The sequence below is a fragment of the Halyomorpha halys genome, unplaced genomic scaffold (genome assembly GCF_000696795.3).
Source record: "Halyomorpha halys isolate HHAL.00 unplaced genomic scaffold, Hhal_1.1 Scaffold598.1, whole genome shotgun sequence".
Lineage (NCBI taxonomy): Eukaryota > Metazoa > Arthropoda > Insecta > Hemiptera > Pentatomidae > Halyomorpha > Halyomorpha halys.
The window spans coordinates 109967-125626 of record NW_027105473.1 but is presented as its reverse complement, the minus strand read 5'-3'; the positions used below and the strand labels follow the sequence as shown (position 1 = coordinate 125626).

The 15660-nt window shown below is 38.6% G+C and overlaps 1 protein-coding gene across 1 annotated transcript in view; it reads left to right on the top strand.

The window, feature by feature from the left end:
- The window catches only part of LOC106684648 (dynein axonemal heavy chain 10), a 114757-nt gene that overhangs the window by 28357 nt on the left and 70740 nt on the right, over positions 1-15660 (top strand). The window contains exons 10-11 of the mRNA XM_067051521.1: positions 10895-11076; positions 14902-14931. Coding sequence (XP_066907622.1) covers positions 10895-11076; positions 14902-14931 — 212 coding nt within the window. The remainder of the gene's footprint in view (positions 1-10894; positions 11077-14901; positions 14932-15660) is intronic.

The following is a 15660-nucleotide window of genomic DNA, read 5'->3' as shown; positions in this document are numbered from 1 at the left end:
TTTGGTTCAATATAGCCCTCTTTTCTCCCAATGTCATTTTCTAAGCATTAAAATAGTCTCTACTCTCATGACCCTTTTCACAAAATACACAATTCAGATTCCTTTTAATTCTCTCACCCGAAAATAAATGACTAGCAGTAGGAACAGGCGTTTCTTCCTTCCATATCCGGTCGCTCTTGCGGTTACTCTCATTCCCAAACCCAAATTTTGCTAAATGTATTCCCTCTTCACCTTTACCTCTGATTTAAGGAATGCGAGCAACTGTTCTAATTTAATTTTATAAGTTTCAGTATCACTAGCTATATCTAATTTACTAAATGTACTCCTCAACCATACTCGAATCATATCTTCAGATAAGCACGACTCAACCATAGGATAAAGAATTGCAGCATACCTCTCTTTTGTCATTCCTATAGATTCAAGAGCCCTTAAATGAGCCTCTAGTTGATCATAAAGCTGAACAGAGTTTACCTTATTCCCTGACCTAACATTTCTAATTATTATACCCAAAAGTTCTCTAATATAAAATTCTGTCAACATATCAGTTCTCCCAAAACGAGACTTTAAACAAGAAATTACCTTACCATAATTTTCTGAAGTTGCTGGAAAACCTTCTACAATATCTCTAGCTCGAGTACCTGTAGAATGTGGCTTGAATCAAATACTGGAATTTATCCTCTGGTTCAATTTGTGGATCTTCATGAATTCTACTAAACTGACTCCAAAACCCAAGCCACTCTTTTATTTCCCCATTGAATTTTTTCAATTCAATCTTTGGTAGTTTTAAGTTCCCTTTCTTATTATTGGATGCTGAGGAACAAACAGAACCCTCACATTCTTCCTTTTCATGTGCTGAAATAATTTTATTGTAAGATTCATATTGAATTAAAGCCAGATCATATTTATCTTTATATGACTCAACTGTTGTAAATTCCCCTTCATATTCACTTTCCTTTCCATTAGCAAATAACCACTGTTTCACCTGTTCATCTAAAACTTTCATTTGTTGAGATAACCTTCCTAACTTATTAATAAAAAAGCGCACCTGTATTTTATTGGGTTCACTTTCCTCAAATTCCTTGGTCAATTCATTGTAGGTCTTGGTGAACATCATCCTTACTGTTTTCCTTTCAGTAACATGATCGTTCTGTGCCATAATTATTGCCCTTTTCTCAATCTTCACTAATTAATTGTACACTTTCTTCAATAATTACGATCACGTTACTGAAAGGAAAACAGTAAGGATGATGTTCACCAAGACCTAAGACCAAGCACTTTATTTGACAACTTTGGAGGTATCTATAAATTGGGTAAATTTATATGATTCCCGACACTAGTTCTATCGGCACCCCAGGAAGTGCAGCTTAGTGAGTGAAGAATGTTTAGTTTTTTAGTACAGTTCGTTTTTAGTGTACAGACTTGATGTTGCCACATCAGTCTTTTGTCAAATGTTAAACCTACAAATCTATGATAATCTGCATTTGGTATCTGGGAGTTACTAGAAATAGATCGGGTGATTGAGGTTCGTTTTCTACTGAAGTGGAGGCATCTTGTTTTTTCGACAGAGAATTCAACGTCGGTAGTGTATGACCAATGTTTGATCCTGTTTATTGCATCCTGTAATTTAAGTTGGATATCGTGAACACTTCCGGATCGGCAAAAAATTGCCAGATCGTCGGCGAACAAAAGAGGGTTAACTCCCCTAGACAATTTCAGTCCTAATTCATTTATGGCTAAAGAAAAAAGAGTGGGACTGAGGACACATCCCTGAGGTACACTATTAATCTGTCTATGTCCCTGTGAGAGTTCATTTCTAATGCCTACAATGCCGATTTTCCAGAAATTGTTTGATAAAGAGGAACATCTGATTCCTATAGAGGACAACTTTTGTAGTATAATGGCATGGTTAATGTTGTCAAATGCCTTTAGCATGTCAAAGAAGACAGCTATCATTTGTTGCCCATTAATAAATGCATACTGAACCTCTGTCTCCAATGCTATCAAATGGTCTATTGTGGATCGACCCTTTCGAAATCCTGACTGGAATGGTTGTATTAGGCCCTTTTTTTTTCTATAATCCACATCAATCTTTTATTGACCATTCTCTCTATTATTTTGCATACACAGCTTGTAAGAAAAATTGGGCGATAGGTGGTTGGGATGAGACCGCAGTGGTTTCTCTGCCGGTTCTACTGGCGCGGAAGGCTGTCACGGAAGGTAAGATCAGAGTGGGCCTTGTGGTTACTCTAATCTGGGAGAAGGTTCGACTCCTACGCTGTTTCCGGTGTTGGGAATTCGGACACTTGGCTAGAAGATGCCAGGGTCCTGACAGGACCAAGTGTTGCCCCAAATGTGGCGAAGAGGGACATTTAGGCTCCGATTGTACGCGGAATCCTAGTTGTGCACTTTGTGCCGGTAAAGAAGACAATGAGCACTCTAAATAATTGCCCAGCATTACATCATGCCCTACAAGGGCAAAGGAGGCTGAAAAAACTTACAAAATGAGGATGTTACAACTTAACCTCAACCACTGTGAAGAAGCTCCAGATCTTCTCTGGCAAACTGTGAAAAACTTAAGGATTGACGTGGCCATCCTGAGTGAGCAATATAAAAATCTGGAAAATGTCGCTTGGATATCTGGCATCACTGGAAGGGCTGCGATCTGGGCATGCGGCAGACAGGCCATAACCGAAGCGACACAAGACCCCACATGTGGGTTTGTCTGTGCTAAGATACGACATCTATACTTGTATAGCTGCTATGCTCCACCAAACACCAAGGAATTCCAAGGACTAAAAGATTGTATAGTCCAAGATGCCAGAGGGCGAAGACCAGTAGTTATTGCCGGAGATTTTAATGCTTGGGCGACGGAGTGGGGTAATCAGTCGACTAATCATCGTGGAGAATTCCTGCTTGAAGCCTTCGCGCAGATAGAGGACCTTGTTTTGGCAAATACTGGGCCGGACCCTACGTTCATGAGAGGAGGAGGGAGCTCGGTAATTGACCTCACATTTGTTAGTGACATCCTCCTGCCAACTATTAGTTGGCAGGTCAGCAAAGTGTACACACGTAGTGATCACCAGGCTATCCTGACCACAATATGGAACCGTGAACCAAGGGCCATTAGGCGTGAGAGGTGTGCGGTTCGCTGGAAAACCAGGACGTTTGACAGGGAATCGTTCCAAATCATGTTGGAGGGCCAATGTAATTTGTCAGGCATTGTGGAGGAAAAGGCTCAACAGGTAACGGGCCTAGTGAACAATGCGTGTGACTCGGCTATAATTCGTTCCAATATAGGTAATGGTAGACTTCCGGCTTATTAGTGGAACGATCTTATCGCTGATGATGCCATGCAGCGAGGAGGAGATACCAGCGAGCGAGGAATACAAGGATCAGAGGCGAGAACTCCGGCGAGCTATCAAATCGAGTAAGCGACGATGCTGGAAAGAGCTTTGTGATGAAGTGGATAAGGACCCGTGGGGAAGACCCTACCGGACAGTGATGAAGAAACTGAAAACCAGCGCTATGAACTCGCCCATGTGCCCGGTGACAGTGGAGAGGATCATTACTACTCTGTTTCTTGAACCAGAGGAATTAAGGCAGACAGAGTCGTTGCCCCCATTTGATGTGCCAGCGGTAACGACAGAAGAACTCAGTGACATCTGCCGAAGCCTTCAGATGGGAAAGGGCCCTGGCATAGACGGCATTCGGAATGTAGCACTAAAGGAGGCAATGGAAACCAGATCAGATCTCTTTCTGGATGTCTTTATTTCCTGCTTGCGTGAGAGGTCCTTTCCCTCACCATGCCTGGATCTGATCCCAAAGAGCAAAGGAAGGCCATCAGAACCTTCAGCCTATCGACCGATCTGCCTTCTGGATACAGCTAGGAAGGTTCTGGAGAAGGTCGTTGCAAATAGGCTACAAGAGTTCACAGAAGGAGTGGCAGGCCTCTCCAGGAATCAATTTGGCTTCCGGAAAGTGAGATCCACAGTAGATGCTATCACGTTGGTGGTGGAAAAGGCCAGGAAGGCTATAGCAGGGAAGAGATGGAGAAGAGGCGCAAAATGCTGTTGTGCTATTGTCAAGATGGATGTGAGGAATGCCTTTAACACAGCAAGATGGAGCTGCATCCTGGATGCCCTACTGGTAATGAAAAACCCTGAATACCTCAGGAGTATCATTCATGACTACTTCAATGATAGGACCTTGATATGTTCGACAGAGGACGGCTCGAGAAGGTTTAATGTGACTGGCGGTGTACCCCAGATCTCGGTGCTGGGACCCCTGTTGTGGAATACGATGTACGACGGAGTCCTTAGGCTTAGTCTATCAGAGGGTTCCGAAATAGCGGGCTTTGCTGATGATATCGCGGTCGTCGAAGCAAAGTATAAAGAAGAGCTCATTCTAAAGGCCAACCATTGTTTCGCTTCGGTTAAAGATTGGCTAGAATCTGTAGGGCTGCAATTAGCAGACAGTAAGACAGAGGCCCTTCTCGTCAGTAGCAGGAAAGTGAGGGAAACCATAGCCTTGAGAGCGGGTAGGCAAGAGATCCAGTCCAAGCCTTCTTTGACTTACCTCAGGGTTAGGATCGATGATAGACTCCGGTTCAGAGAGCATATGCAGCGGGTGAGTGATAAAGCGGCTAGAGTAACCACTGCACTGTCACGTTTAATGCCCAACATAGGCGGACCCAGGAACAGCCGTAGGTTGTTGATATGTTATGTGGTCCCATCCATTCTGCTCTACGCAGCTGCGATATGGAAGGATGCGTTGGGTACTGAGGCCTACAGAAGATTAGGTACCACGGAGAGGTAGATTATTGTATCACCCAGTTTATCACAGGGCATGGTTGCTTCCGAGCCTACCAGTATAGGTTTAAGCTCGATGAGACTGGAGAATCTCCATTGTGTCCAGGAACGGAAGAGAGTGCAGAACACATTTTCTTTTTCTGTCACTGCTTTCATGAAGAAAGAAGAGAGTTCCGAACGTTTGTAGCTCAGACCCGACAGCAGATAATATCTTCAATATTATGCTGCTTATCCAAGATTATTGGATGGTAGGCCAACGATTTGCTGCACAGGTGATGCAGAAGTTAAGACATGAGGAGAAAGATAGGTGAACCAGGAGATAGCCTAAAACAATGAGGCGGCACTCAGCCACTCACCCCCATGATGGATCCTAACGGCGGTCCCGTGGAGGGTGGGAAACAAGTGTAGGGTGATGGTTTTAGTGGGTAAAAATCCCACACACGGATAGGTGCGGGCCTATCCGTGTCTTTTGGAGATTTCCACCGACCCTCGCAAAAAAACAAAAAACAAACACACACACGCGACTAAACAAAACAGAGGTGATGCAAAATCTTGGGAGCAAAATTAAGCAGCTTCTCTCCTTCATTCGCACCAAGAATTATGTCCATTGTAAGATAAGGAGTTTCGCATGCGAAATCCAACTATACTTTGAAAAGTTGAACAGCTGCCCTCCCTATAGAAACTGCAGATGGTCACACCCAAACGAAGGAGGTCAGTCCACCGAGGAAGAATGCTGTAAAGTCAGAGGGAACAGTAACCACACCTTCTTTGGCGGGCGATAAAAAGAAGAATAAGAAGAAAACCGCACAACCCAATGCACAAGTTGTGCATCATAATGTAGATCGCCCTCAGAGATCTTATGCAGTTCAACGTGGAGAACAACATGAAGTGCAATGGCAAGAAGTGCGAAAAAGATCGAGAAGATCTGGCGATGGTGGATTTGGCTTCATCAATCACAAAGGTCCGGAAAATTAATAAAGGCAACCTTTCACTCCAATTGGACCGGAAGAAAGAGCAATCTCTTGCTTCACTAAAAAGCTCAATGGAGGGTGTGCTTGGCGAAGGGGCAGAGGTGCGGACTTGGATGGAAGAGTCCCTTTTCTAGCTGCGAGATTTGGATGATCTCACCACCAAAGAGGAGGTTGCGAAGGCCTAAAAACCTCTCCTGGGTGAAGAGTCAATGCCCATCACATCAGTAAAATCCATCCGGAAAGCCTATGGTGGTACGCAAACAGCAGTCATTTCACTTCCGGTTCCCCAGGCTAGGAAGATTATGGCTCAGGGAAAGGTCCAAATAGGACTGGTGGTTAGCCGTATACGTGAAAGACTCAAGAGTTCCAAAGTGTTTCCATTGCTGGAAATATGGACACATAGCTCGGAATTGTGTTGGAAAGGATAGAACCTCCCTATGTTGAAACTGTGGTAAAGCATGTCACAAAGCTAGTGATTGTGACCAGAAACCTCAATGTGCATTATGTGTGGGAAATGGAGATGCTGACCACCCCAGCGGAAGTAGTAAGTGTCCAGCTTTCCGTTCAGCATTGAAAACCATGACGCAAATCCAACAGCATCATAGATGAGGATACTCCAGTTGAATTTGAACCATTCCGAAGCTGCTCAGGATCTTTACCAAACGGTACGGGAACAGCACGTTGACGTCGCTATTCTCTGTGAACAATTTAAAAATATGGAGGGCAACTCGTGGGTATCCTATGTCAGTGGTATAGCTGCTATTTGGGCCTGTAATTCCTAAGCAATCCAGGAAGTAAATACTACAAAGCACTCTGGCTTTGTATAGGCGAAGATCGACGACGTGTACATCTTTAGCTGTTACACCAATCCCAGTATCACAATTGAAGACTTTGCGAATTTGTTGTATCTGTATAATCCAGATATAGCTGGTGCTTTCAACGCATGGGCAACGGAATGGGAAAGTAGAAAAACAAATCGGCGGGGTGATGTTCTCCTGGAAGCTTTCACACAACTAAATGATATGATCCTTATGAACACAGGAACAAACCTGACGTTCACTAGAGTAGGAAAATCATCTATCATCGATTTGACGTTTGTGAGTGGTCCCCTGCAACGGATCGCAACTTGGAAGGTTTGTGTATTTTATACAAACAGTGATCACCAGGCTATATTGATCAAGTCCACCAATCGTTCAATTTGTTTATTGGATACTAAGGGTAAGGCATTTCGAGAAAATCCTTTCCCTCAGGCTACTAGAGTTTACGAAGGGAGTTAATGGCCTATCGTGGGCTCAATACGGATTTAGTAAAGAGCGATCCACGATAGATGCTGGTGATTGGTAGTTGAGATGGCCCGCTCAGCAATTGCAGGAGCCAGGTGGAGGAGAGGTGCTAACTGTTATGCAGCAATCACCACTCTAGACGTTAAGAATGCTTTTAACACTGCAAGATGGTCCTGTATAATAGATGCCTTACGGACTATGGCAGTGCCAGAAAGTTCTTATGAAAGTTCTCACAGACTACTTCAGAGATAGAGTTCTGTTTTATTTTTCAGACATTGGCCAAAGGAGATACTAGATGACTGGTGGTGTCCCACAGGGCTCGATACTAGGGCCTCTTCTATGGAACGTCATGTAAGAGACAATCTTCAAATTGACAATGCCGGAGGGTGTCACAGTTGTGGGATTCACAGATGACGTTACAGTTGTAGCAGGAAGCAGACTGAGTCCATCACTCTAACGGCTGGTAGCCACGTAATTCGTTCCCAGTCTTGCTTAAAACACCTAGGAGTCAAGATCGATGCACGTCTCCGCTTTAATGTTCATGCGGAGTATATCAGCGCCAAATCTGCTAAAGTAGCATCCTTTTTGTCACGCCTTATGCCAAACGTTGGAGGTCCCAGAGAAAGTAGCCGAAAGCTCCTAGCTACTGTTTTTCCCTCCATTATGTTATATGCAGTCCCGATTTGGAAAGAAGCGATGGTTACCAAATCATACAGGAGAAAATTGGTTTTAGTTTATCGCTGGGTTTCTTTAAGTGCATTTTGAACTGTTTCCTATGAAGCAGTGTTCGTGATAGCCCGAATTCCACCTGTGGAACTTCTTGTTGAAAAAAGAAGCAGGCACTACGGACGACGCTTACATGTTTCGACAGCAGAAGAGCGAAAAATAACTATCGACCAGTGGCAGCAGTTCGTTGGGAGGCTCCAGATTCCGGAAGGTGGACTCACAGGTTAATACCCGATGTTGGCACGTGGTATGGCCGCCAGCATGGTTAGGTGGATTTTTACTTAACCCAATTTTTGACCAGACATGGTTGCTTTAGAGGCTACCTGTACCGATTCAAACTGGACAACACCGCAGAATGCTCTGTGGAGGACGCATCACATCAGAAAACGTGGTGAGCTATATGCTACTCTCAGACCAGCACTGGAACGCAATGAAGGGATTCATCACAGTCTTCCTCAAGAGGTTGAGAGAGGAAGAGAGGACTAGAAGATGCAACTAGCATGGAAACGTGAAAACCATGCGAAGAAAGCGAGGCACTCAGCCATTTCCCTCCATGAAGTAATGCCTAGCGGCGGTCCCGTGGAGAGGAATGGTGTAGGAATGAACAGGTGTAGGGCGGTGGTACGGGCCTATCCATGTCTTTTGAAGATTTCCACCGATCCTCGTAAAAAAACAAAACAAAAAAAACACACACATATGCACTTACACACATATGCACATACATATACATTAGTTATTCTTTGCTCCCCTCTCTACTTTCGGTTCAGAGATCTATTTCGAGTTCTATTCCTAGTTCTCCTATCTTTAACTAAAGTCCATTGACCGATAGAGTGACCTGGGCAAGAATGAGGAGCGGCGAGTTCGTTAGGGGCTGTTTTTTTCCGGAGCTAAAGAGTCTGGATCCGTGGAACGAACATCTATCTGATTACAAGCTGTAAGCGGTGGGTTAGTAGGTGCGGGAGGTTTGGAAGATGAAGGAATGGAGGAGAGAGGATAAATAATGGAGGTAGATACGGGGATAATTGAGGGAAGGGGGAGAGGAGTGGGGGAGCCGATTTTATCACTATCGCCCGAGCGACGAGGTATTCAAGATGGTTTGTTAGTTTTTTCTAATGACTTTTTAAATATAAAATCTTTATCTTTTATTTCATCAGTCTGTACACTAACACTAACTTTTTTTTGGTTTTTCACAATATTAGAAAATGTAGTCTGAGAAGAAGAATTCGTACTTTTTCTTAGCGGTCGTGTATACATCGGGACCTATCCGTTTCTTACTTCAGATGTCCCGGGTGTATGTTGAATTTCTTATAATTAAAACCAGTGTGGAAAGGGGTGTTGTTGAAAATGTGAGACTTTTCTGTCCATTAATAACATGCATATATTTTCTTTTAATTTAAAATGTTAATTACCTGGAGGGGCAGATCGTTAGTGGTGTTAATTAAAATCATTTATTTCAATAATATAAGATGACATAGACAGAACATTGGGTAGTCTCATGGGTAACAGAAATAATAGCTTATCTGGTGAATGACATCTTCGCCGCCACGGTCACGGCTTCTTTGCTCTCCTCGTCCAGGTTCAGCTGTTGGCGAAATGGTGAAAACCATGAAATCTTCGCCTAGTGTCAGAAAGACGTGTCTATTCCTCAGAGGCTGGCCAGCATTTCCTAGACTCTGGTGTGATGGTAGGGGCAGACCATGTCCTAGCTTGCATGGTGCATAGGCTGTGGTGGCATTGCAGTCATGGTGTCTTCGAGGTCTTCCGGTGTCCGCGGCAAGGGGGGAAATCAAAAAATGAGACCCCTGACTCCGACTTTACATAAATTCAAAAAAGAGACGAAATATTTGGATTACTGAAATTCGACATACCGCCCATCTAAATTTGGCTCAGCCGGATTTACAAATTAAAAAATGCAAAGAGACGGAGAAGGCGCAGTCTGTCGTGCAAGACAAGACGAATTACCTTAACCCGGCTCCAAATAAGAACAATATATGCAACACAAACAACAACAATAAATATTAAAACAGACATGAAAAACATACAAAAATAAAAACAAAACAAGTATATAAATACATATTCACAATTAATGATTAAGAAAACCATCTCGGTCGATGGTTGGTAACGTTTGAAGGTTGGTTGTCGATGGCAAGAGGAGATTATGAAAGTAGAAATGCTATTGTCTCTCAAGTAGATTCAATACCGCTTCCCACCCTAAAAAACCCAAGCTTAACGATAGAAGGTTCAGTGGACAATAGATGCTGGGAGCGTGTTAGTGTAGAGCGACGCGTAAGTGTAGAGCAACACCATTCCCATCACACTCCTTATATCTTCCAACTCTTTCAGTTAAAATACAAAATTCACCCCAATAATGCCAAATATTCCCACCCTTCTGATATCTATATCCATGACCATTTTATTTTGGTTTTTATAATTATTATTTTCTACAAGATCATGGTTTCCTTCTGTTCTGAATGAATATAAATATTCTTAAATAGTTACTAATATTCACTTTGTTTTATTAATCAATGTAGTAGAATTATTCATTTATGTATGTAGTAAAATGCATGTAGTAGAATTATTATTATTATTATTATCATCTCAATATAGTTGTCTTATTGACTGATAATCAAGATCCTGAAACGTAGATGAGTGTGAAAGTAAATGAAAGAGAACATTTTTCGCAATGAAGATGCATGTAAACAATTAATTTAAAGGATATATAGTTAAACAATACAACTTTTAAAACTTATTTTCATCTGGGCTACACAACATTGGCAATGAAATGATATGAAAGGGTGTGGTGTGGCTTAGGCTTTATAGCTGTTTCCATCCATTACATACCATTTATTGTTTTTATTAAAATAAAATATTACACGATTGTTACTAAAAAAATGTTTTTATAATAGAGATATATATTCATTATAAGAAAAATGTTTTATTACAGTTTTCATTTCTAGAATTATCAGAAAGAAATGTGACATCTTAAAATTAATTGTTTATTAGATTGTTTGTGTTTCTATCAAATAAACAATTTTGTATTTCTTAGGAATAAAAATAAATTTATATTATTGTAACACTATGAAACCCGTTTTGGATTTTCTTTAAGGAACTATTCCTACAAAAATGGACACCTTGTTTGACTACAAATTAGATAGAGAGATGAAATGTTGGCATGCCTTGGAAGATTGTGTAGAATCATATATACATGAATGTTTATGTGTAGATGAAATAATTGTACCGACCAAGGACTCATGTAGAATAATGTGGATTTTGAATCTAATAAATGAAGTAAGAATCACTTAATAACTTTCCAAAATATTTTTGAAGAACTTAATTTTTTTAATTTAGATATGTGAAGTGAGACAAATAATTCACTTCATTCTTTAAGAACATTTAGTTTAGTAAAATTTATAACCAGAATTCTCCCATATATCTGATTTTCACAAATGGTAGTAGATGTGGGTATGTTCAATGTATTGGGGTGGGGGGTTTTGTCATAAATGAAAAACTAATCTCTTCTCAAGAGTAAAAATATTCGCTGGTTCGGGTTTAAAAATAAAACTGGGTTCTTCCCAGATCCCTTGGTATCTTCTTTTTTCTTATTGTTCTGTCCTAGCGTCCAAAATGGCTTCCTTCTTGACAGAAATTGATGAGGACCTCCTCATCCTGAAGACATCCTTTCTCCTGCCCGTACACTCAAAGAATAAACTCTTCCAAAACGACAACCTGCCTTGAGGTTACATGTAAACATCGATTGTCCCACAACAGTTAGAGATTTTTCCAAATGATTTACTTCCTGAATATTATTCTTTAGCACTATTTCTTGACTTCTATTTTTTCTTAAATTTACTGTATTTTCAATTATGATGGGAAGAGTTAAAATAGTTTTTATGTTTGAATCTGCTCAACATGGCCTTGATTCAACGGACTTGTTGACTGAAGAATACGTACCGCCATCTTGGTTTTGTTTTTAATCACAAAGTTATTATAGACAATAAAAATTGATTAGCTTGCTTTTTGGATAAACAAAACAAATTAACAATCTTAAAATGATACATAAAATAAAACATATTATAAACCCTTTATACATCAAAATATATTATTTACTCAAAAAGAGCATATTACAATATATATATTTTTTTTCTCTCTGAATGGTGGTTGTTGTCTTTTTTGTTTTTATAGCCCTGATAAAGACCTAAAAAAGAGGTCGAAACGTTGGCATAAATAAATATTTTTTTGTTTATTTATGTTGTTTCTTTGCTGACCGCACCCCACGACCATCTTCTTTAATCAGTAATCTACGGTCAACTATCTACACCTCATTATAATTAATTTCTATTTTGTACAACACTATACAATTTATATTCTTCTTTGATGAATGATTTTTTGACTTCTTTTATTTCAACACACAAAACACTGACTCTAAACAATCTTTCAGCAAACAAACACTGACTAAACAAAGCATTGGTTCTCTTACTCTTTTCAACACACTTCATCCATTGGCAATCTAACCAAAACAGTATCTTATTCTTCTGTTGAAAATGAGGTCGAAACATCAGCATAAATAAATATTTTTTTGTTTATTTATGTTGTTTCTTTGGTGACCGCACCCCCGACCATCTTCTCCAATCAGAAATTAATTATATTTGTAAAAGTTGTTAATAATTTAGTTGTGTTCTGATTGGCTAGAAAAATGCACCCTGGTATTAAGAGTCAGTAATGTTATAAAAATAAAATAAAATTCTCCTATTTATTTAATAATAAAGCTTCTCATTTGAACCTAAGCTAAACTTAAGACATGAGAATAAGTAAAAACTATTTAAACTTCTTTTTATTAATAATAAGATTCATATTTTATATTATAAATACTTTTTTGAAACATACCTGAATGAAACCTGAAGCTTATGTCGGATTGAGTTATTTAGCAAGATTGAATCTTTATTTTTTTTTGGTTTTGGAACCTAACCTATGTTTCGTTTATTTATTGTAATAGGATTAGTTGTATGAGAGACATTAAGAATCATCCAAATCATTGTTACTCACTAGTTGGCAACAAACTAAGGAAGAGGTGGGGAGCCTGTTTACCATTAGAGGCCACATTTAAGTTAGACAGTAATTTTTATTTGTTCAAGCTTATAAAAATAACACACAAAAAAAAAAAAAAACTTACTCCTTGTCAGTTTTATCATTGCTTTAATCTGGAGCCACTGAAAAATAAATTTTTTCATATAAACCATAAGGGAAGGACTGTACCTTAAACTTTTTGAAAACAAAGTACTACATAAACTATTCGGAACAAAAAAAGATTATTAAACAGAGACTTTAAATTCTGCTTTACATAGGTTTTTTCTTGCTGTATTATTTTTCAAATAATTAAGTGTTGAATTCATGTTAAATATCTGGTGTTGAAACATTGGATCCAGCAAAGGTTGGTTTCCCAATAGATGATTAGAAGTTCATTTATTGTAGCATCTATTAGTTTCTTTTTTTTCTAAAACGAGTAATCAAATCTGAATCTAGATAATTTACATTTTTTCTTAATTTCATCAACAATGTTAAAAATATCCTGGGGCTCCAAGATGAAGTAATAGATCAACAGATGAACAGTGGCCAACATACAAAACTTAGGTGTTTAACAACTGGCACATTCCACTGTTTTTCAGTGTTCCAGTAATTGTAAACTTTAGATATTGATTTTTTTAAGACAATTATTTTGTAAATTGTAAATAATTATGTTTAGTTATCTAAAAGGTAAATAAACCAATAATGTACACTTAATAAGACAAAATATAAGGACCAAGGGCATTGAATTCAACTGGAATTATGAAGGTAAGGCTAGGGCCACATGCTTCTTACCTATGATTTAAGGTTTAAATCTTTTTCTTAATTGATTTCAATTCCACCTTCAGCCTATGTTTTACTTTTTGATTTCTCTGCTCACCAAATTATCTTTCTTCTTCATTATGTGTTTTATTCAAGTGATAATGAGTCGTTTAAGCCATGATGATTCACAAAGAATATTTACTTTTGACAGAGAAGAAAATCTTTGCATTACATCTATAATTATTTTGGTTCTCATTTCATGGTCTGATGGTAGTACAAAGTAAATCTGACTTGGTCAGTTAACATTAAATCATTAAAAAATCTATTACTTTTATTTATCACTACTAATATCGGTTGCCATGTTTATATCCATTCAGTGGTGTCACCCAGTGGGGACTGTTCTCCTCACGAAAGACACAAATGCTCAAAATTAAGATACTGTTTCAGGTGGATCCTGGAACAGAATGCAAATTTTTATTTTAAAAAGTAAAAAACAAAACAGTCTTTTAAAAGAAAGGAATACAAATTTACCTTCATATCCATGAATTGGTTTTTTTCTTTGTAACGACTACAATATAGTACCAATTGAAACTAATGATGCTCACACAGAAAAATGACATAAGAGTATTACAGACGAGATGATGGTGTTGCCATTTTATATAAATCGAATCTAGTTTTAAGGTGCAAAATTTTTGGAAAAATTAAATATTATTGCCATGACTCCCTGGCATTCGCTTCCAGAACTCCTGGAATACGTTTGAAGCACTCCAAGGTGCCATGTAATCCAGTTTGGGAATCACTGCTGTAAAGTTTCTATAACTTACAGGTTCAGACATGTCTGTGACAGAATTGGGCTGAGAGGTAGATATAACTCTTTGAAAAATGATATGTTGCTTGATTGAAGTATTGATATATATTGTGTTTTTATTCCTCTAAACCACATGTACAATAATATTTGCATGAATTAAGTTGTAATATATGATTGACATAACATAGATTTAGATTTCCACATAGCAAGTGTACATTTGTTTTTATAATGTTTAAAGAAGATACCGAAAAATAATTTTTGTAACAACCTAAGAGCCATTGTTAGTCCATAGAATCTAACTTTTGAGAACAAGATATAGTTTACTTTGACCATTTTGTTAAAAGTAGAGTTCCAGTGTATGATCCTTCAATACATACATGTACATGTATGTATACAACAAAATTTAAGAATAAAAAAGTAATTATAATTTTGTGTTTGAATTTGTTTTGGTTAATTCAGTTTTTATCTGTTTTATTTTACAGCACAATGTCACACAGATATCATACAAAAGTGTAAGTATTGACCTATTAATTATTTATATCTAATATGATAAATTAATGTTAAAATATCTCATTTCTTGATCAAAATAATATCAACTCCAAAACTGAAATGTTCTGGTTATTATTTTATTTGTATTATGAAAAATATTGTTTTGTTTGTTCAATTCCATTTGTTAATATTAATAATCTAGTCTTTATGTTACCTAGTGGAATGTTTAATATACAAGGTTGTCTTTTTTATTGTTTGATAATAGATTTTTAATAAATACTTTTTATGGTACTTATATTCTTTATTAGTTGAATAAGCTTGAAGAGCAGTAGAGGGCTGAGTTGAAGGATTTCGATGAGAAGGGGTAGCAGAATTGCGCTGTGAAGTGTTGTGAAGTGGTGAATGTGATTGTTGTTGATGAGATCTAGATGTGTTATATCTTCTGGTGTAGTGACGTATATGTAGATGGTTGTTATCACGTCGTTGGCCCCGTGTTACTGGATTCATAATGAGGTGTAGATAGTTGACCGTAGATTAATGCTTGAAGAAGTTTGTCGGGGGGTGCGATCAGCAAAGAACAACATGGTTATCCAGTTACCAATCTTCCCTCTACACGCCACAACCCCTGATGAAGACCTGAAACTCAGGTTGAAACGTCGGCATAAAATAAATAAATATGGTTTTGTTTATTTATGTTGTTCTTTCCTGACCCTGTTGCACCCCCCGACAAACTTCTTCAAGCATTAATCTAC